The sequence below is a fragment of the Ovis canadensis genome, chromosome 16 (assembly GCF_042477335.2).
Source record: "Ovis canadensis isolate MfBH-ARS-UI-01 breed Bighorn chromosome 16, ARS-UI_OviCan_v2, whole genome shotgun sequence".
Taxonomy (NCBI): domain Eukaryota; kingdom Metazoa; phylum Chordata; class Mammalia; order Artiodactyla; family Bovidae; genus Ovis; species Ovis canadensis.
In genome coordinates, this window is record NC_091260.1 from 28319759 (window position 1) to 28343823 (window position 24065).

The 24065-nt window shown below is 38.6% G+C and overlaps 1 protein-coding gene across 2 annotated transcripts in view; it reads right to left on the minus strand.

Annotated features, from left to right (window-relative positions):
• Positions 1 to 24065, minus strand: part of RNF180 (ring finger protein 180) — a 304519-nt gene that overhangs the window by 253565 nt on the left and 26889 nt on the right. For both annotated transcript variants that reach the window (XM_069556325.1, XM_069556324.1), the window contains exon 2: positions 13647 to 13781. In XM_069556325.1, the coding sequence (XP_069412426.1) occupies positions 13647 to 13781 (135 nt within the window). The remainder of the gene's footprint in view (positions 1 to 13646; positions 13782 to 24065) is intronic.

Consider the following 24065-nt stretch of genomic DNA (forward strand, 5'->3'; position numbering starts at 1 on the left):
CATGTAAAAAGAAAGAAGTTAGAACTTTTTTTCACACCATATAAAAAAATAAGTTCAAAATGTATTAAAGACCAAAATATAAATTCCTGAAACCATAAAACTTGTAGAAGAAAATATAGGCAGTATGGTCTTTGACACTGGCCTCAGCAATATTTTCTTTGGACTTGTCTCCTCAGGCATGGAATACAAATGTGAAAACAAACAAACTGGATCTAATCGAACTGTAAAAGTTTTTGCACAGTGAAGGAATCTATCAGCAAAATGGAAAGGCAGCCAAACGAATGAGAGAAGATATCTGCAAATGATATAACTCATAATGGGTTAACATATAAAATAGATTAAGAACTCATACAACTAAATATCAGAAAGAACAAACAATCCAATTCAAAAAATGAGCAGAGGACCTAAGCAGGCATTTTTCCAAAGACATACAGACAGACAACAGGCACATGAAAAACGTTCAACATCCCTAGTCATTAGGGAAATGCAGATTAAAACCATAATGAGATATCACCGATATCACCTCACAATTAATTGTCAGCATGACTATCATCACAAAGATGAGAAATAGTAAGTGTTGATAAGGATTAGAAGAAAGGAAACCCTCATGCACTGCTGGTGGCAATGTAAACTGGTACAGCCACTACTGAAAACAGCATGCAGATTCCTTAAAAAAAAAAAAAAGAAGAAGAAGAAGAAGAAGATAGTGCTCCCATAGGATCCAGCAATTCCACTTCTGGGCATTTAAATGAAGAAAACAAAAATAATACTTCAAAAAGATACATGCATCCCAAAGTTTACAGCAGCATTACTTAAAACAGTCAAAATACAGAAACAATAAAAGTGTCCATCAACAGATAAAGAAAGAAGATGTGGTGTACACACACACACTAGTGTCACTCAGCCATAAAAAAGAATGAAATCCTGCCACTTATGACAACAGTGCATCAGTTTCTTAAAATAGCTATACCTACACTCACCATAAAACCAAAGCAACCCCTAGTATTAACCAAGAGAAATAAAAATGTATGTTCACATAATGATTTGTGTACTAATTTTCATAGCAACTTTATTAAAGCTCAAAACTGCAAACACCTAAAACTTCCATCAACTAGGGCATCCAGACAATAAACAACTGTGAAATCTGTACAATTAAGTAATACTCAGTAATAAAAAGGAATGAACTACTGACATATCCAACAATATGAATCAATCTCAGAAACACTATGCTGAACATAAAAAGCTAGATATAAAAGAATATATATGATAACTTATATAGGAGCCTCTAGAAAAGACTGGAAAATCCCATGGACGGAGGAGCCTGGTAGGCTGCAGTTGATGGGGTCGCTAGAGTTGGACATGACTGAGCGACTTCACTTTCACTTTCATACATTGGAGAAGGAAATGGCAATCCACTCCAGTGTTCTTGCCTGGAGAATCCCAGGGACTAGGAAGCCTGGTGGGCTGCCGTCTATGGGGTCGCACAGAGTCGGACACGACTGAAGCGACTTAGCAGCAGCAGCAGCAGCAGCAAAGACCAAATGTACATCTTAACAATGGTGGCAGGTACAACAGTATGTACGCATTTGTCAAAGCTCATTGAAATCTGCATTTCATTATATGCAAATTATATCCTAATAAAACTGATTTTTAAAATAGTAAAGAAAAATATCCTTAAAGAAAAGCAATCAAGAAACATCTGCAAGGGAGAGACATGAATTGAAAGACTGGGACTCACATGTGAACACTACCAATTATAGAAGAGATAACTAGTAAAGGCCTACTGTATGACACAAGGAACTCTACTCAAAACTCTCTTTAATGACTATGAAAGAGTGGATATATGTATATGTATAACTGATTCACTTTGCTGTACACCTGAAACTAACACAACATTGTAAATCATACCCCAATACACATTTTTTAAAAATGTGAAAATCCTAAAATTTTTAGTTGGTTTTAAGTTCCTTGACTATGTACTATCTTAGTCCTCTTTGTATGCTCAGATCACAGCACAATGCCTAAAATATAACAGGGACTTAATGAATCCTTTTTGAGTGAAAGAATGCCTATTCTATGTCAGATTTTATCGATTTTTCAATGTACTCATTATCAATTACAACCTCTAGCCTCTTATTTTTTAAGTATTTCCTTCAAACTCCTGAAGACTGCCAAAAATATGCACTGATAATAGTCTGCTCATTCTTACTCTCTATATTCTTAGAGAAAATTCATTTAAAAACTGAATTCTTGACAATTGACTCATATTAGCCAAGGTCCACTATAACAAATTTAAATGAACCATATAAACTTATTTTTTAAGGAACCTTGGGAAAATGACAGGAAGTGACTCATAAAATTGTAAGCAGTGTAACTTCTACTTTACCTAAATTTAACTTCTGAAGGACAGAATTAATTTTGTAAACATCAATACCTGTATATATTAACCCCTTTCATTAGGAGCTGAGGCACTGACAGGTACACAGATTAGCATAACTAATTAATTCTTTAAAAGGTTCTCATAGTGAACACAAATTGAAATTGACAAATACAGCTGTCTTTACTTTACTACTAGATCTGAAACTTTTTCTGACTTTTCAAGGTTCTCTCTCTGAGGTAAATAAATATTTCTTTTGTTGTCATTACTGTTTGGTTGCTCAGTCGTGCCTGACTCTGCAATCCCATGGACTGCAGTCCACCTGGCTGCTCTGTCCATGGGATTTCCCAGGCAAGAATGCTGGAGTGGGTTGCCATTTCCTTCTCCAGGGGATCTTCCTGGCCCAAGGATTGAACCCAGATCTCCTACACTGGTAGGTGGATTCTTTACTGCTGAGCCACCAGGGAATTTCTACATTGGTATAAAGAATAGAAATTACATCAAAGTAAAATAATGGCAATCAACCTATCAGTATTTATCAAGTCATGACTAGACACAATGTTGACAATACAAAAGGAGTAAAGAAACTTATTTATATGGCAGGGACTGCATTTACCTTACACTTATTATCTCATATTTCTACTTCATTGTTCATATTCTGTTATTTCATTTAATCAGATAAAATGATCATGATATTTAATCACATATTTTGATTACAATACTAAGAAAACATCTGCTATAAATTCCAGAGATGTTTTTCATGCAATCCTATGAAAATAAACACTGGAGTCATATATCTAGGTAGGTGAAGGAAGTTTTACAATGTATATCTTATTTTTACCAGGTAACAAGCATTTGTACTGTGCTTATCATGCCCAGGCCCTGTTTCAAGGGTTTTGTTATTTTACAAATAAGGAAACTGAAACAAGAGAAACTAACTTTTATGTAACTTGTCCAAGGTCACATAGGAAGCACCAAAGCAAGGATTTCCATCCAGGCAGTCTGGTTTCAGAACTCAACTTACTGAGTTTCCACCGTTACTTCCTATACCAAATCAATACTATTTTTATAGGGCAATTGGCTTCCCTGGTGGCTCAGGGGGTAAAGAAGCTGCCTGCAATGCAGAAGACCAGGTTTGAACCCTAGGTTGGGAAGATCCCCTGGAGATGGAATGGCTGGCTGCCCACTCCAGTATTCCTGCTGGTGAATCCCACAGACAGAGGAGCCTGGCGGGCTACAGTCCATGGAGTCACAGAAAGTCAGACACAACTGAGCAACTAATACTTTCACACTTTCACCTCTCTTACATGTTAGCCTAAGTATGGTTTAAAGCACGATATTACTAGTCTTCCAAAGGGTTACCAGAAAAGCAAAACAACAACAAAAAAATTGGAAGTATAACTTACTTTTAAACAAAAATAATATACTAACTTATATAGAAAAAAGCAAGGTTTAGAAAAAAATTCCAGTTGATTCTGATATGTGACCCCCCCAAACCAATCTCTTAGATTTGAGAACTATTAACATAAAGCAGGGCTTCCCAGGTGGCTCAGCAGTAAAGAATCTGCCCGCAACACAGGAGCCACAGGAGACTAGGGTTCGATCCCTGGATGGATCGGGAAGATCCCCTGAAGGAGATGGCAACCCACTCTAATATTCTTGCCTAGAGAATCCCATCAACAGAGGAGTCTAGGAGGCCACAGTTCATAGCCTCGCAAAGAGTCGGACATGACTGAGGTGCCTTAGCATGCACTCACACAACATAAAGCAAGCACATATTTTTCTTTAAATATTTAAAAGTTAAAGCATATCCTCACATCAACAAAAAAGACAAAGATCAGTTACAGCAGTTGATAACGGTGGGAGGAACATAAAAGGCTGCGTTAAGAACATATAGTATTGTTTCCTTTTCTGAAAATTAGATATGGCAAACAAAGAAAGCTAGGATTAATACAGAAGCCTCAATTATAAATGAGACTGCCAACTATTTCAACTGTAATTACACAGTCTTAGAAATATATGATATTCATGATATTTACTTTCAATTTAATTTTACAGGTAAAATAAGACAACCTATTAAGTTTATGAAATCTATAGTCACTTAATTTTGAAAAAAAACACAAATACATGTGATAAAGCAAGTTTTAATGAAAGTATTCAGGATGAATTGTTATCAGGAAGCAATTTCATTTGAGGAATTTAAAGGCTTAAAGTAGCTGCATGTCAGGTTATCTCCTTGGGGAAAAAATAGCCTGAAAATTAGGAACACGGTAAAATTAGGATTTTAAAAACCTCACTAGACAGTTTTTTTAATGTCTTAAGTTTATCATGTGGACAAAGGAGGAAGTGAAGGAAGAGAAGTAACTAACAGCAAATTTCACTTAATGCTGTCAGAATAAAATGTTGACAAAATATTTTGTAAATAAAATCTTTTGTTCAAGCAGCAGGGGGAGCTAATGCATTGTTATTTCATTTTTTCTTTAAGTGTAGATATGTTTTCGGTGGCTATGTACAAAGAACTTAATTTTAAAATTACAAATTGTATGCATTATCTTATCATTTAATGACTGTTAAAAGTTTTAATTGAGCAGAACAAGTTAAAAGTAAAAAGTTGGCATTATTTAATATTATATGCTATTTTGTTTCAATTTTTAAATTTAGATCCAAATTAAGGAAAAAGGGCAGAAAAAATAAAATAGAACCAGGAATGAAGGTAGTTTACAAAAACCATGTTTCAAGGTCTCATATACTTTCTAGAGCTACAACACAATTTTGGCTCTGAAACTTTTTAGGGCCAAAGCAGAGGGGAGAACTAATATGCAGTGTTGTTATGTTAACTTGAAAAGAAATATTTTTATTTATGCATTTAGTAGTATTATACTGATGTCGACTTTTCTATCAAAATCAAGAATTAATCAGACTCTGAATCTCCTGTATCTCCCAGAGCAGACAAATCCTTCAGTATACTTTAACAATACACTGCATCATCAATTTACATTTGAATGTTTTTTGGAATCCTTTTGATTGATTTGGGTATGTTTGTATCCTCTTCTATCACTGTGTTTCTGATTGCTGATGAATAATTTCTTAGCAGTTGAATTAACATAATATTATTACATGCTATTTTGAAAGATGTTTAACACTTTAACACATTTGCAACATTAGTAATAACATTCCCCTAGCCAATACATTAAAAGTGAGCCAACTATAATATTTAAGTACTGCAGCTAAAAACATTATAGTAAAAAGGTCAGATAATAAAAAGCTGGACTGCCTGGTTTTCCTATTTGCACTTTGAGAAAGTACTTCAAGAGTGAATTTTTTTTTTTTTTTTTTTTTACTCAAAAGGTCTGAATGAATAAGAAAGAAATCAAAAGCCTTAAAGGCAGACCATCCTCTGCATATATTCTTGCTAACTTTCTAATTTCACTCTTTCATTATTGCCGAAATGATTTTTAAGAATTCAATGGTCATGTCACTCCTTTTCATTGACTTTCTAGCTTTTTCAGCAAAATGATCAGTCTTTAATTTGTCTTAAAAAAACAGAAATGATCTAATCAGCATCCATCTTTCTAGCCTCAAACCTGGTCAAATTCCCTCTTGATCTCTGAACTTCAATCAGAAATCTTCTAGTTTCATGGAGATATATCACATTCTTTTTACCACAGGGCCTTTGAATATGCTGGTCCCAAAGCTTGCAACGTCCTCTGTCTTGCACTGCCTGGGTTACTCATCTACCATATCTCCACAAAAGTCACTTCCTCAGGAAAGCCTTTGCCTTACAACAATCCTCTGTGCACATCCTACCTTCATGATCCCATATATAATTCCTTTTTTCCCCACTTATGCAGCTAGTAATTTAATATTTATGATTGAACACTATCATAAAAGCTTCAAAAAGACAGAACATTTCTCTTTTGCTCTTTGTTGGATTTCCTGTGCCTGTTACAGGGCCTGTCATGTCTTAGTTGGTTTGAACTGGCATAACAAAATACCACAGACTGGGTGGCTTAGACAACAGACATTTATTCCTCACAATCCTGGAGGCTAGAAGCTGAAGGTCAAAGCTCCAGCATGCTTTGGTACTGGTAAGAACTCTCGTTTCAGTTTGTAGATAGCTGCCTTCTTTCTGTGTCATCACATGGAAAGAGAAAGAGAGAAGTCTCTTTCTCTCTCTTCTCCTTTTTTAAAAAAATTTTTTATTTTATTTTTTTACTTTACAATACTGTATTGGTTTTGCCCTACATTGACATGAATGCGCCACAGGCGTACATTAGTTCCCAACCCTGAACCCTCCCTCCTCCCACCACCCGCTCCATATCATCTCTCTGGGTCATCCCAGTGCACCAGCCCCAAGCATCCTGTATCCTGTATCGAACCTTCTCCTTCGTATAAGCCGCAGTCTTACTGGATTAAGGCCTCATCCTTATGACCTCATTTAACCTCAATAACCTCCTAAAGACCCGTCTCCAGATACAGTCACTTTAGGGGTTAGAACTCACAACTACAAAGAATACTGACCAATGATCTCCTCTTTGCTAAGACCAAAGCACACTTTAAATTCTCATTCAGAGAATACATACAGTTGTACATACAGTTGACCATACAGTTTGTACAACATTTTTTGTACAAATCCAGGGGCACCTTTCACAGACTAGCACCTTCTAGAATTATGTAGTATACAACTTGCATCTGGTCTTCCACATCTCCCGACAGCATTCAATACCACTAACTAATACTTCCTTTTGGAAGACATTCATTGCTTGACTTCCATTAACACTGTATCTTGATTTTCACTCCTGTATTTCTCACTATGCTTTTTTTCCTATTCTGTTAATTTTTTTTTCTGTCCATCCCTTAAATGTTCCTAGGCCCCTTCCTTTCTCTTTCCATTCACACTCTGCATAGTGATCTCATCTACTTTCACTCACCATTTAAATGCTGATGACTCCCAAAACCACAATTTTAGTTCAGATCTCTGTTCTGAATCCCATATCCATAGAACCAGCAGCCTCCCAGATCTATTTAAATGTCTTTTAGGCCATAGAAACTTTTCCAAAACTGTGTCACAGCTAAGAAATTAAAACTGAGGACACCATCTCTGCCTGGAACCCTCACCCCATCAGACTTCACAAATGGAGATCAACTTTGTTATTTTCTGTTTTGGGGGCTTTCATTGTTATTTTGCTTTCTGTTTTGGTTCTTGCCCACATTGCAGGTATCTCAAGCCTGAAGGTAGAGAAGAAGTTCCCTTCTGTACCTGTGGACATTGTAGTCTGTCTCAGAATTCCATTCCAAATTCCCAGTCACATGTCTTATTACACACCAGTGGCTGGAAAACTAAAAGCTCAAATGTTCCAGACTCTCTCACAGTTCAAGTTCCACGTATGGCCCAGCTTCCACCAATGTGATACACGGCTCAATATTATGAAAAAAGAAGTCATGAGAATATTTCTGCTGTTTCTTTTAGCAAGGTTAACTCTGAAGGCGTTTGGTTGGTCTGCAGTCCAGGCCTCGTTCTGTGGGCACTGAGAGCCAAGTGTGAGGCTTCCATTTTCTGGCACTGGTCAGGGCTAAACAACTGTGGTCCTAGAACCAACAGTTCCTCAGGGAATGCTATTTCCTCAGTGTCCTGATCCTCTATGTCCTGAGGGCCATTTCATACCTGCATGGGATGATCAAGAAAGGAGACAAAGTCCAAGCTTTGCTCAGGGTTGGGAGACTCTAAGGGGGAACTCCTACAAAACACAGGGTTATAACATCAGCATAAGGGTGAATGAGAAATAAACCTGTTGTTCAGAAAAACAAAAGGAAAAGCTTGTCTATTTCAATTTTGGTATTCTGTAGGAGGAAAGGGGAAAAAAAGAAAAACTTTCCCTCAGTGTACGGAAGAATTTTTTAAGAAAAAAAGTATAGAACATAAAGAAGATGACTAATAAATACATCTACCTTATATCAAAAATTCTGTTCATCAAAAGATACCACAGAGTGAAATAAAAGTTACATAAACTAGCAAAAGATATCTGCAATAAAATAACAAATAATTAGTATTCAGAATATGTAAAGAGCTCCCCAAAATCAAAACTGCACAACGGAAAAACAGAAAAGGGGAGAAAAAGACATTTCACAGGAAACACAAAGAGACTTAAACAATGGGAAGATGTTAAATGTTGGAAAAGATGTGGAATCCCAGCAATGTTTAACCACTACTCACAGACTGACACTGGAAAACAACTTAGCATCACCCAGTAAAGGTGAAGATGCACATATCCTGTGATGTATACGCCACTTCCAGTGATATACCCCTGCCCATGTTTACCAAGATATGGACAAGAAAATTCATAGCAGCATGGTTTGTCAGACCATAACAACTAGATATACCTCAATGGTAGAATGAATTACAAATTGCGATATATTAATACACTAGAATACTATATAAAAGGGAAAAATGAGCTATACTACATGGTGATATTACTAAAAGCAGCAATTTCCAGCAGAATGCCTACCTACGTTGTGATTTAATCTACAGAAAGTAGACAAAAAACACAAAAACACTTTCAGAAGCAAGCAAAACACTTATTTTATACATAAGATATATTTTAAATTATATTGTTAATAGGCAATAAATTAAGATAATTGGATAGGTGATAAATTTAGCATTCCTTCAGCATGAAGTAAAAATAGGAGTGCTCAGTCACATCTGGCTCTTTGTGATCCCATGGACCATAGCCCACCAGGCTCCTCTGTCCATGGGATTCTCCAGGCAAGAATACTGGAGTGAATTGCCATTCCCTTCTCCAGAGGATCTTTCTGACCCAGGGATCCAACCCAGGTCTCCCCCACTACTGGCAGATTCTTTACCATGTGAGCCACCAGGGAAGTCCCTCTTTCAGCCCAGCATCTTATAAATTACTTTAGACTCCAGTATTTTATTGTTTCTTTTAATTAAAACAGATCCTTCTATGTTACTCTTTAATATTTACATCAAATATATGTGTTCCTAATGCAAAAGATGTTTGTATAGTTTAAAGAAATCTTTAAAGAGACGCAAACACCAATACATATACCCACTATCCAGTTTAATGAGTACATTACCGCTACTTTAAAAACCCTCTCAGGATCCCCCTCTAATTACACATTCCTCCTTCTCCCTGGAGTTAACAGTGATATTGAAATATTCCTGAGACAGGCTTTTAATAGGTTTAAAATATGTATGTTTTATATGCATATAATATAAAACCTTCTAGAGAACCAGAAAGATTTTTAATTCTGCATCACTCTCTTCCACAACCTATCCCGCTATATCCTAGTGCAGTGTTTTAATTTCTCTTGCTCATGATACCCTGAGGGAGGAGCAAAGGCACGAAAAAGAGTGTGGGGGTCAGAACTCTCACTGTCAGATTCAATTTTAACTGCACTGCTTAGTAACAGTATAATCAGACTCAATTTATTTAATCTTCTGTGGCTCAGTTTCCTTATCTATAAAAAGGAGATGATAGCTTATTTCCTTCAAGACAATTTTTCTATCTTTACATTATCAGAAATGAATAATATAAAACTTTTAAAACAATGCTTAACCAATAAGCAGAAAATTAAGAAGAGGTGGCAAGAATACACAGAAGAACTATACAAAAAAGATCCTCATTACCTAGATAACCACAATGGTGTGATCACTCACCCAGAGCCAGACATCCTGGAATGCAAAGTCAAGTGGGTTTTAGGAACCATCACTACAAACAAAGCTAGTGGAGGTGATGGAATTCCAGTTGAGCTATTTCAAATCCTAAAAGATGATGCTGTCAAAGTGCTGCACTCAATATGCCAGCATTTGGAAAACTCAGCAGTGGCCACAGGACTGGAAAGGATCAGTTTTTGTTCCAATCCCAAAGAAAGGCAATGCCAAAGAATGCTCAAACTACCACACAATTGCACTCATCTCATACGCTAGCAAAGTAATGCTCAAAATTCTCAAAGCCAGGCTTCAAAAGAACATGAACCATGAACTTCCAGATGTTCAAGCTGGATTTAGAAAAGGCAGAGGAACCAGAAATCAAATTGCCAACAGCCACTGGATCACCAAAAAAGCAAGAGAGTTCCACAAAAACATCTACTTCTGCTTTATTGACTACACCAAAGCCTCTGACTGTGTGGATCACAACAAACTGTGGAAAAGTTTTTTTCTTCAAGAAATGGGAATACCAGAGCACCTTCCTGCTTTCTGAGAAATCTGTATGCAGGTCAGGAAGCAACAGTTAGAACCAGACATGCAAAAATGGACTGGTTCCAAACTAGGAAAAGACTACAGCAAGGCTATATATTGTCATCTGCTTATTTAACCTATATGCAGAGTACATCACGCAAAACGCCAGGCCGAATAAAGCACAAGCTGGAATCAAGATTACCAGGAGAAATATTAATAACCTCAGATATGCAGATGACACTACCCTTATGGCAGAAAGTGAAGAAGAACTAAAGAGCCGCTTGATGAAAGTGAAAGAGGAGAGTGAAAAAGTTGGCTTAAAACTCAACATTCAGAAAACGAAGATCATGGCATCCAGTCCCATCACTTCATGGCAAATAGACGGAGAACAGTGGAAACAGTGAGAGAGACTTTATTTTGGGGGGCTCCAAAATCACTGCAGACAATGACTGCAGCCATGAAATTAAAAGACATTTGCTCCTTAGAAGGAAAGCTATGACCAACCTAGACAGCACAGTAAAAAGCAGAGACATTACTTAGCTGACAAAGGTCCATCTAGTCAAAGCTATGGGTTTCCCAGCAGTCACGTATGGATGTGACAGCTGGATTATAAAGAAAGCTGAGCACCAAATAATTGATGGTTTTGAACTGTGGTGTTGGAGAAGACTCTTGAGAGTCCCTTGGACTGCAAGGAGATCCAACCAGTCAATCATAAAGGAAATCAGTCCTGAATATTCACTGGAAGGACTGATCCTGAAGCTGAAACTCAATACTTTGGCCACCTGATGCGAAGAACTGACTCATTGGAAAAGACCCTGATGCTGGGAAAGATTGAAGGCAGGAGGAGAAGGGAACCACAGAAGATGAGATGGTTGGATGACATCACCAACTGGATGGACATGAGTCTGAGGAAGCTCTGGGAGTTGGTGATGGACAGGGAAGCCTGGTGTGCTGCAGTCCATGGGGTCGCAAAGAGTTGGACATGACTGAACAACTGAACTGAACAATAAACATCAAAAATTGTATTGGACATCATTTACACTAGGAAAAAGCAAATTAAACACAAATTGCTATACCATTATATCTACCACAATGTCCAAAATTACAAAGTCTGAAAATACCACGTGTAGAGAAAGATACTGAGAAACTAGAATTCTCATCATTACTATTGGAAATGAACATTTTCTTTTGAAAACTAAAAGCAGTTTCTAAAAACCTAAAATACACCTACTGTATAATTCCCTCATCATTCATATATATATATATATATCAAAAAGAAGTAACAAAACACAAACACAGAGTCTTTTATAAAAATACAGATAGCAGTTTTATTCATAACCCCAAAATGAAAATTATATCTATCAGCATAAAAAATTGATAAACTGTGGTATAGTCATTAAAGGCATACTACTCAGGAAAAAGGAAGCAAACTACTATGTATAAAACATAAATGAACCTCTAAAACATTATGCTGAGCAAAATAAGTCAGGTATAAAAGAGTATATGATTTCATTTGAATGAAGGTCAGGAACAGGCAAAACCAGTCGGCAGTGATAGACACTGTGATAGATTAATACAGTGGTTTCCATCTGAGGGGGTGAATATTGCCTGAAAACAAACAAGATAGATTTCTGGGGTGACGAAAACATCATACATTTTGATCTGATTAATAGCAGGGCTGAAAAAATTTATCAAGCTATACTATATCCAACATTCACCAGGAAAACTTTTGTTCCCCCAATTAAAATGTTTTCAGTTTTTTCAAAGTATCTGACATGCAGTAAGCATGCAACCAGAGTCTTTCACTATTACCAGTTCAAGCTGGCTAATCTGTGAGAGTGGATAGGAAATAATCATGATCCAATGAGGCAAAAAAGAAAATAAAACAGTCACTCAAAGAAGGGGAAAACACTGACAGGTAATTACAACCACTGTCTGCTAAACTGAGAATTCCCTGTGAAGTCCATGGATAACTATCTAGTATGGACTTCTTTGATATTTCCTCTTGCATATTGCTCTCAGTATATTCATATGTATTCACATGTAATCAGTTCAGTTCAGTTGATCAGTCCTCTCCGACTCTTTGCAACCCCATGGACTGCAGCACGCCAGGCTTTCTTGTCCATCACCAACTCCCAGAGCTTCCTCAAACTCATGTCTGTCCAGTTGGTGATGCCATCCAATCACCTCATCCTCTGTTGTCCCCTTCTCCTCCTGCCTTCAATCCTTCCCAGCATCAGGGTCTTTTCCAATGAGTCAGTTCTTCGCATCAGGCGGCCAAAGTATTGGAGTTTCAGCTTCAGCATCAGTCTTTCCAATGAATATTCAGGACTGATTTCCTTTATGATTGACTGGTTGGATCTCCTTGCAGTCCAAGGGACTCTCAAGAGTCTTCTCCTTTGACTATATAATATACACACCTACATAAACATACAGGTGTACATATATGTCTAATATACATCGGGGCTTCACAGGTGGTGCAATGATAAAGAATCCACTTGCCACAGTAGGAGACACAGAGACAGAAGTTCAGTCCCTGGGTGGAAAAGATTCCGTGGAGAAGGAAATGGTAACCCACTTCAGTATTCTTGACTGGGAAATCTCATGGACGAAAGAGCCAGGCAGGCTACAGTCCAAGGGGATGCACAAGAGTCGGACATGACTGAGCGACTAAATAACAACAAAATCAACAACAATATATGTGTAATATATATATATTATATACATATAAAAACATTTTTTACTTTTTTTTAAATTTAATTGTGTGGTGATGACTAAGCTTCACTCAGTAGGGATGAAGAAAAACATGGACTATTATCTTCAGCTTAGCTCTGTGATATTACACTTAAAACTTTACGGTCACATTATTGTTAGGAGCTGGAGGTAAAATGATGGTAACTGTGGAAGGCTAGATGCCTTTCAAATACCACTCTGAAGTGTTTTCCGTGGATCAGGTAAAATAAGGTAAAAGCCATCAGGTATGGAGGGATATGGGTGCGTGTGTAGATGTGTCCCCAGCATTCCTATACTAGGAAATCATTTGAAGATGATACAGTTAGCAGTACTCACCTTAGTCACTTGATTCTCAAGATATTCCATGAAACAACCAGAACTTGCTATACATTTTCTACATTTCCAACAACGAAGAATACTTATGTCTTCTTGATTATGATTTTTAGTTACCAATTCTTTACTTCTCTTCATCTGTGGAAAAATTAATGCATTTTTAGAATGTTAAACCATGTCAGATTAAACGTGATTTTCTAAGCCCTTTGAACAGCATTAGCTACATGTGTACCAGAAAGAACTGTCATTTATTGAGGTCCCTCCTGCTATTAGGCTATGGGTGCTCCATAAACTATATCCGTGATAATCATGGTAATGACGCAGTATATTAGTGACTACCAGCTTACTTTCGCACATTTTATTTCTTTTCATCTGTCTTCACTAGAAGTGGTAAAATGCAACTGCCAAAGAGTTAATTAAAGTTACCACAGTTAAAAGGGATGTAACAAAGAATTTTATTCTTATAATTACAATGTTTGAATAGCCACAGCATTAAACTTTAAATATAATAGGATTTACTGAGTTATAGTTATTTCTGTGAAAACTGGAAGTAACTGCGTCAAATTAATGAAGGCTATATATTGTCACCCTGCTTATTTAACTTCTATGCAGAGTCCATCATGAGAAATGCTGGACTGGAAGAAACACAAACTGGAATCAAGATTGCCGGGAAAAATATCAATAACCTCAGATATGCAGATGACACTACCCTTATGGCAGAAAGTGAAGAGGAGCTAAAAAGCCTCTTGATGAAAGTGAAAAGTAGAGAGTGAAAAAGTTGGCTTCAAGCTCAACATTCAGAAAATGAAGATCATGGCATCTGGTCCCATCACTTCATGGGAAATAGATGGGGAAACAGTGGAAACAGTGTCAGACTTTATTTTTGGGGGCTCCAAAATCACTGCAGATGGTGACTGCAGCCATGACATGAAAAGACGCTTACTCCTTGAAAGAAAAGTTATGACCAACCTAGATAGCATATTGAAAAACAGAGATATTACTTTGCCGACTAAGGTCCGTCTAGTCAAGGCTATGGTTTTTCCTGTGGTCATGTATGGATGTGAGAGTTGGACTATGAAGGAGGCTGAGAGCCGAAGATTTGATGGTTTTGAACTGTGGTGTTGGAGAAGACCCTTGAGAGTCCCTTGGACTGCAAGGAGATCCAACCAGTCCATTCTGAAGGAGATCAGCCCTGGGATTTCTTTGGAAGGAATGATGCTAAAGCTGAAACTCCAGTACTTTGGCCACCTCATGCGAAAAGTTGACTCATTGGAAAAGACTTTGATGCTGGGAGGGATTGGGGGCAGGAGGAGAAGGGGATGACAGAGGATGAGATGGCTGGATGGCATCACTGACTCAATGGACGTGGGTCTGAGTGAACTCCCAGAGTTGGTGATGGACAGGGAGGCCTGTCGTGCTGCGATTCATGGTGTCGCAAAGAGTCGGGCATGACTGAGCAACTGAACTGAATGAGAAAAATCCTGTATCCTAAGTGCAATAATTTTTCTTGTATACTGTATTCAGTGGAACAATATTACATCTTGTGGTATGTGTAATTAAACAAAAAGGCTTAGATAATAACCCTAACATTTTTTAGCCTATTTTTATACCTGAGATTTTATGTCAGTACTGAGATTTAGACCAGTTTGAGGAAAGTTTCACACTAATAAGGATTTCAAATTGCAGTGTATTTAAGAATCTGCCTGGTAACTAATTGTCATTAAAAAAGGAACTGTTAATTTACTAAGCTATACAAGGGCCTGCCTAGTTCCCTGGCCACACTTCCTCATTTGCTAGCTCTTTAGTATTTCATTTATTTAACAAACATTTACTGAGAGCTAACCAACCATATGCCACACAATGAGTCAAACTCTGGAGGCACAATGATGAGCAAAACTTATTTTCTGTCACAGACCTCACTATGCTTTCTACATCAACAGCTTTTGACCCTAGCTCATTAGAATCACTTAAGTTTTAAAAAAATAGTGATGTCCAGGCCAAGTTTCACTCCTGGAAATTTTGACTTTTTCTGAGATGGGGAGGAAGTTAGGAACGGGTACATTTTATTAAAAAGTTCCCCAGGTGATCCTTTAATGTGGCCAGGATGAGGACAGGCTGTGTTAATACACGAACAATTGACTAAAATGTACTAATAACAGCTGAAAGGACAAGAGAGGGAACACAGATGGACTTTAGCCCAACTTAAAGGAAGGATTTGAGGAACTCTGCCTAGAAGGGCACAGCATGCCACTCTTGAAGCCAGTCTCACTCTGGCCTTCAGGTGCTAGGCAGCAGTTCAGTCTTCACTGGCATCTTCAGAACCCACCTTGGCCAGATGAACACTCCATATAAAGTCCGTCCTCAATGACCATCAATAACATCTGAATTTGCTAATGCCCTGACCTCCTCCTCCTCCTGCACTTAGCCTCACTCGCACTCCATCCATCTCTCAATAGTCTTCTTGGCATCTATCCTCAACTCCCTTTAAGCCACCAGTGGTTCCCAACCAGGAGTGGGGCTTGTAAGGAGGGGCTGTATCAGAATCAACAAAGGAGAAACTCCATACCTGTCTATGCACTCCATCTCCCTGAGATCCATCCACACCTCCCCATTTCTCCCCTTCCTCCAGGTGGTTCCACACCCTCTTGTAGTGGGATCATGCAATCAGAAAAAGCCCTATTGGTGATTCTAATAAGTTTTCACCGAAAATCTGAGAATTATACTGTGTGACAACTCTTTTATGGCAATGCTTTTTAAATCTATATATCTAGTTTGATTTTTTTCCAAAGCTCTAGACCAATAATTTCAGCTTCTGAATGTCAAATGCTATCTCTACATGAATCTTCTTTAGGGCCTTTGTGCTGGCTGTTTGCTCTGTCTGTCTACCCTGTATGGTAGCCACTTGTTAGATGTGTTATTAAGTACTCGAAATGCGGCTAATCTGAACTGACGTGCAACGTTAAGTGTAAAACATACACTGGATTTTGAATACCACGTAGAAAAAAAGGAATGTTAAATATCTTAATAGTTTCCATATTTATTTCAGGTTGAAATCAAAATTTTAATATGCTGTTAAAAACATACTGTAAAAATATTTCACATTTCTTTTTACTTTTTTAATATCACCTCAAAGTCATATCCTCATAAGTACAGTATAAGAAGCACCTTAAAGTGAAGTGAAGTGAAGTCGTTCGGTCGTGTCCGACTCTTTATGACCCCATGGACTGTAGCCTACCAAGCTCTTCCCTCCATGGGATTCTCCAGGCAAGAGTACTGGAGTGGGTTGCACACTTAGGAAGCACCTAATTGGAGAAGGAAATAGCAGCCCACTCCAGTGTTCTTGCCCTGAGAATCCCAGGGACAGGGGAGCCTGATGGGCTGCCGTCTATGGGGTCACATAGAGTCAGACACGACTGAAGTGACTTAGCAGCAGCAGCAGCAGCAGCAGCAGCAGCAGCAGCAGCAGCAGCAGCAGGAAGCATGTAGGGAGTTTATTTAAATGTAAGTCACAGTCCCAGGAAATCTAATTCAATGTTTCTAGGGTAGGACTCTGTGTATTTACAAGCACACAGGTGACTGTATTACAGGTGATCTGAAGATCACATTCGGGGGGACACAATACAGTCTAAGCTCTATTTGCAACAACATGAACAGACCTTGAGAGTATTAACCTTAGTGGAATAAGTATTTGACAGAGAAAGGCAAATACCCTATGCTATCACTTACCTGTAGAATCTAAAAAGTTAAAAAAAAATCAATGCATATAACAAAAGAAAAACAGATTTACAGATATAGAGAACAAACTCAGTAGTTACCAGTGGGGAGAAGGAAAAGGGGAAAGATAGGACTATAGGGGTAAGAGGTACCACTATGCATAACATAGATAAGCAACAAGGATATATTGTACAGCACAGATAAAAATAGCAATTATATGGTAATAACTTTAAATAAGTATAATCTATAAAAATACTGAATCGCTATGTTGTACACCTGAAACTAACATTATAAAACAACTATATGCTAAGCTGCAGCAGTTATGTCCGACTCTTTGCGATGATATGGACTGTAGCCTGCCAGGTTCTTCTGTTCATGGGATTCTCCAGGCAAGGATACTGGAGTGGGTTACCATGCCCTCTGTCTAGGGGACCTTCTCAACACAAGAGATTGAACTCACGTCTCTCAGTATCCTGCACTGGCAGGAAGGTTCTTTACCACTAGTGCCACCTGACCAGCCAAAAAGCAACTATACTTTAATTAAAAAAACAAACAGTGTATGCTTAAGATGTCAAAAAAGGTTTGTTAGGCAGCACAAAGGATTCCTGTGATGGAACTGTCATGTATCTGATTGTGGTTTGCTCATACGAATCCACACATGTGAAAAGACTGCATATAACTAAATACACATACACACAAGTGTATGCAACTGTTAAAATCTGAATAAAGTAGACTATTTGAAGGGTATACAGGATTTCCCTGTGAATCTGTAATTCATAATTCACAACTGAACCTACACATATTTCAAAGAGTTAAAAAGAAACTTTTACCACGGACATTAAAAACTCAAAATTTTAAAAACTCGTAACATTTTTTTACCAATTTAACTGTCCTGACATATGTGTATAATCTTCTATATCTTTCCCCTATATTTTTAGCTGCATAATTTTTGATTGCCTCTTCATATAACAACAATTTTGCAATATTTTCTAAAAAGAATAAAAAGATCATTTAGTCTTTCCTCTTTAAAAAACAAAAAGTCCCTTTAAATCCTTTAAAACCCAACTCCAAACTAGCTCTCAAGTCTTGGTGTCCCCTCCATGAACACTCCATTACAACACTATCCAGATCCTTGTGCAGTTTCTAAAAATACCTTTTTCTGTTTTCCAACTTTCAAATTTGCTATTCTTTCTTCCTGTAAATCACTTATTTTTCCTCTGACTTTAAGAAATATTTTCTATCATTAAAGGCTGAGCTCAAAATTTTTTTTACAGACACTCCCCAGAAAACAATTCCTCCCTCTTCTGTGTTTCCATGCAACTTTGCACGTGCCGCAACAGTAGTACTAGTCAAGCTGTAGTACACTTATGTGTGTGTCTTATTAATTGAATGGTGGTATCCTAAAAAGCACCATATTCTATTCAAACCTGCATTTTTACAATTAAATACTGTACCTGGCACCAAAAATCATAGTCAAAAGTGTTCACTGAAATCAAATCAATAAGACTTGGCACCTCAGTTCAGTTCAGTTGCTCAGTTGTGTCCGACTCTGCAACCCCATGAACCGCAGCACGCCAGGCCTCCCTATCCATCACCAACTCCTGGAGTTCACCCAAACTCATGTCCATCGATTCGGTCATGCCATCCAACCATCTCATCCTCTATTGTCCCCTTCTCCTCCTGCCCTCCTGCTCCTTCCCAGCATCAACGTCTTTTCAAATGAGTCATCTCTTTGAATCAGTGGCCAAAGTATTGGAGTTTTAGCTTCAGCATCAGTCCTTCCAATGAACACCCAGGACTGATCTCCATTAGGATGGACTGGTTGGATCTCCTTGCAGTCCAAGGGACTCTCAAGGGTCTTCTCCAACACCACAGTTCAAAAGCATCAATTCTTCGGCACTCAACTTTCTTTAGAGTCCAACACTCACATCCATACATGACCACTGCAAAAACCATAGCCTTGACTAGACAGACATTTGTTGGCAAAGTAATGTCTCTGCTTCTTAATATGCTGTCTAGGTTGGTCATAACTTTCCTTCCAAGGAGTAAGTGTCTTTTAATTCCATGGTTGCAATCACCATCTGCAGTGATTTTGGAGCCCAGAAAAATAAAGTCAGCCACTGTTTCCACTGTTTCCATATCTATTTCCCATGACGTGATGGGACCAGATGCCATGATCTTCGTTTTCTGAATGTTGAGCTTTAAGCCAACTTTTTCACTCTCCTCTTTCACTTTCATCAAGAGGCTCTTTAGTTCCTCTTTACTTTCTGCCATAAGGGTGCTGTCATCTGCATATCTGAGGTTATTGATATTTCTCCCGGCAATCTTGATTCCAGCTTTGCTTCCTCCAGTCCAGCATTTCTCATGATGTACTCTGCATAGAAGTTAAATAAGCAGGGTGACAATATACAGCCTTGACACACTCCTTTTCCTATCTGGAACAAGTCTGTTGTTCCATGTCCAGTTCTAACTGTTGCTTCCTGACCTGCATACAGGTTTCTCAAGAGGCAGGTCAGGTGGTCTGGTATTCCCATCTCTTTCACAGTTTTCCACAGTTTATTGTGATCCACATAGTCAAAGGCTTTGGCATAGTCAATAAAGCAGAAGTAGATGTTCTGGAACTCTCTTGCTTTTTCGATGATCCAGCAGATGTTGGCAATTTGATCTCTGGTTCCTCTGCCTTTTCTAAAACCAGCTTGAACATCTGGAATTTCACGATTCAGGTATTGCTGAAGCCTAGCTTGGAGACTTTTTAGCATTACTTTACTAGCGTGTGAGATGAGTGCAATTGTGTGGTAGCTGAGCATTCTTCGGCATTGCCTTTCTTTGGGCTTGGACTGAAAACTGACCTTTTCCAGTCCTGTGGCCACTGCTGAGTTTTCCAAATTTGCTGGCATACTGAGTGCAGCACTTTCACAGCCTCCTCTTTCAGGATTTGAAATAGCTCAACTGGTATTCCATCACCTCCACTAGCTTTGTTCATTGTGATGCTTCCTAAGGCCCACTTGACAGCACATTCCAGGATGTCTGGCTCTAGGTGAGTGATCACACCATTGTGATTATCTGGGTTGTGAAGATCTTTTTCGTACAATTCATCTGTGTATTCTTGCCACCTCTTAATATCTTCTACTTCTGTTAGGTCCATACCATTTCTGTCCTTTATTGTGCCCATCTTTGCATGAAGTGTTCCCTTGGTATCTCTAATTTACTTGAAGAGATAGTCATTCCCATTCTATTGTTTTCCTCTATATCTTTGCATTGATCACTGACGAAGGCTTTCGTATCTCTTCTTGCTATTCTTTGGAACTCTGCATTCAAATGGATATATCTTTCCTTTTCTCCTTTGCTTTTCACATCCCTTCTTTTCATAGCTATTTGTAAGGCCTCCTCAGACAGCCATTTTGCTTTTTTGCATTTCTTTTTCTTGGGGATTGTCTTGACTCATGTCTCCTGTACAATGTCATGAACCTCCATCCATAGTTCATCAGGCATTCTGCCTATCAGATCTAACCCCTTAAATTTATTTCTCACTTCCACTGTATAGTCATAAGGAATTTGATTTAGGTCATACCTGAATGGTCTGGTGGTTTTGTCCACTTTTTTCAATTTCAGTCTGAATTTGGAAATAAGGAGTTCATGATCTGAGCCACAGTCAGCTCCTGGTCTTGTTTTTGCTGATTGTATAGAGCTTCTCCATCTTTGGCTGCAAAGAATATAATCAATCTGATTTTGGTGTCGACCATCTGGTGATGTCCATGTGTAGAGTCTCCTCCTGTGTTGTTGGAAGAGGGTGTTTGCTATGACTGGTATGTTCTCTTGGCAAAACTCTATTAGCCTTTGCCCTGCTTCATTCTGTACTCCAAGGCCAAATTTGCCCATTACTCCAGGTGTTTCTTGACTTCCTACTTTTGCATTCTAGTCCCCTCTAATGAAAAGGACATCTTTTTTGGGTGTTAGTTCTAGAAGGTCTTGTAGGTCTTCATAGGATTGGTTCAACTTCAGCTTCTTCAGCATTACTGGTAGGGGCATAGACTTGGATTACCATCATATTGAATGGTTTGCCTTGGAAACAAACAGAGATCATTCTGTCATTTTTGAGATTGCATCCAAATACTGCATTTCAGACTTGTTTGTTGACTATCATGGCTACTCCATTTCTTCTAAGGGATTCTTGCCAACAGTAGTATATATAATGGTCATCTGAGTTAAATTCACCCATTTCAGTCCATCTTAGTTCACGGATTCCTAGAATGTCGATGTTCACTCTTGTCATCTTCTGTTTGACCACTTCCAATTTGCCTTGATTTGTGGACCTAACATTCCAGGTTCATATGCAATATTGCTCTTTACGGCATCAAACCCTGCTTCCATCACCTGTCCCATTCACAACTGGGTGTTGTTTTTGCTTTGGCTCCATCCCTTTATTCTTTCTGAAGTTATTTCTGCAATGATCTCCAGTAGCATACTGGGCACCTATCGACCTGGAGAGTTCATCTTTCAGTGTCTTATAATTTTTCCTTTTCATACTGTTCATGGGGTTCTCAAGGCAAGAATACTGAAGAGGTTTGCCATTTCCTTCTTCAATGGACCACATTTTGTCAAACCTCTCCACCATGACCCGGCCGTCTTGGGTGGCCCCACACCGCATGGCTTAGTTTCAGTGAGTTAGACAAGGCTGTGGTCAGTGTGATCAGATTGGCTAGTTGTCTGTGACTGTAATTTCAGTCTGTCTGCCCTCTGATCCCCTCTCTCAGTGCCTACCGTCTTACTTGGGTTTCTCTTAACTTGGACGTGGGGTCTCTCTTCACAGCTGCGACGGCACACGAGCGCCGTCAGCTTATAAAAATTCTTTTTTCAATACCAAGTACTAAGTATGTCTGGATAACTAACATGGCAACCCAAAGAGAAATCCTTTAGCAAGGGATGTGAGGAGACCAAGGGAAGAAAGAAAGCTATGTTTATACACATCTAAACTTGCAAGAAGAACTGGACGCTATCCAATGGTGATATATTTACAGGACAGCTGAGGTGATTTCTTTCAGAGAATTTATGCTGAAAGAAGAGGTCAAACACGGTTAATGAACCTATTAACAAAAGGCTAGTCTTTGAGCTGATTTGAATACCGCCTGGCTGTTGACTGCTAGCTCAAATCCATCCTTGTCTAGCTCTCTAGACACTGGTATGGGTTCTAGAAAAGAGGGACCTGTATGAGTAAAGAACTGAAAGCTGTTTTCTGTCTGTGTGTGTGCTCAGTCGTGCCCGACTCTTTGCGACCCTATGGACAGTAGCCTGCCAGACTCCTCTGTCCATAGAACTTCCCAGGCAAGAATACTGGAGTGGGTTGCCGTTTTCTCCTCCAAGGGACCTTTCCAACCCAGGGATCAAACCTGAGTCTCCCGCATCTCCTGCAGTGGCAGGCAGATTCGTTACCACTGAGCCACCTGGGAAGCCTCCGTTTTCTGTTGGGGTCTAAGCAATTTTGAGCAGCATATACCACATGGCTTTAACACTTTGAGGGCCTGGGGGGAGCAACTAGAGAACTATAAAAGCAAACAGAAGTGACCCTGGGAAACATAACATGAAAATGAACTTAACTGCTGAACACATGAATGTCTCACAATGACCATTACCAACGTGAGCAAAGCTCTTTAATTACTGGACAGTAGTTAAGCTCATCACAGTGGATACAACTTTTTCAAAGTGCTAATTTTTGTTTAAAAGTCAAATTTTATCATTTGCAACAAATACTGCCAAACATCCAGGTCTGAAAAACCATAGTTTGTCAGTCATGAGTAAAAACAGTATGCCATGGAAAGGTGGAGAGTTCAGCTCTCAGATGAAACTACTGAACACTGGCTTTTCTTCAGCACTACCCACCATCAGCATTCAGTGTACTACAGATGTGCTTTATGCATTCTTCCCACTTTTTTCACAGGAACTATTAGAAACATATGTATTGCAAAAAAAAAAAAAGATTTAATAAAATCAGTATTAGTTACTGCTTCAATAAACAGATTTTTTTTTAACTACATGGGTAGGGCAGTGAAGAATAAAATGGCTATTAATACTGTTTGTCATCATTGCCTTGAAAGTCACTCAGTCATATCTGACTCTTTGCAACCCCATGGACTATAAAGTCCATGGAATTCTCCAGCCCAGAGTACTAGATTGGGTAGCCTTTCCCTTCTCCAGGTGATCTTTCCATCCCAGGGATCGAACCTATGTCTTCCACATCACAGGCAGATTCATTACGATCTGAGCCACCAGGGAAGCCCAGGGAAACTGGGGTGGGTACCCTATCCCTTTTCCAGCTGATCTTCCCGACTAGGAATTGAACCGGGGTCTCCTGCATTATAGGCAGATTCTTTACCAGGTGAGCTACCAGGGAAGTCGATACTGAACAATAAAGGTTTAATAATGTCAATACTAGTTACTGCTTCAATAAACAGCCTAAAAAAAACACTACATGTGTATGGCAGTGAAGATTAAAATGTCTATTAATACTGTTTGTCACCATTGCCTTGATTCTGCTAAAGGAGAAGAAGTTTTACTCACTATTGCTTTCCCATGATTAATGAAAATGTTAACAGAATTTAAAAAGGTAAATAACATCTTAGTATTATCAAGAATAGTTTGCCTGTCTCTCTGTGGTCCACCAGGGAGTGTGGACCACATTTTGAGAACTAGTGCTTCATGCAAAACAGCTGT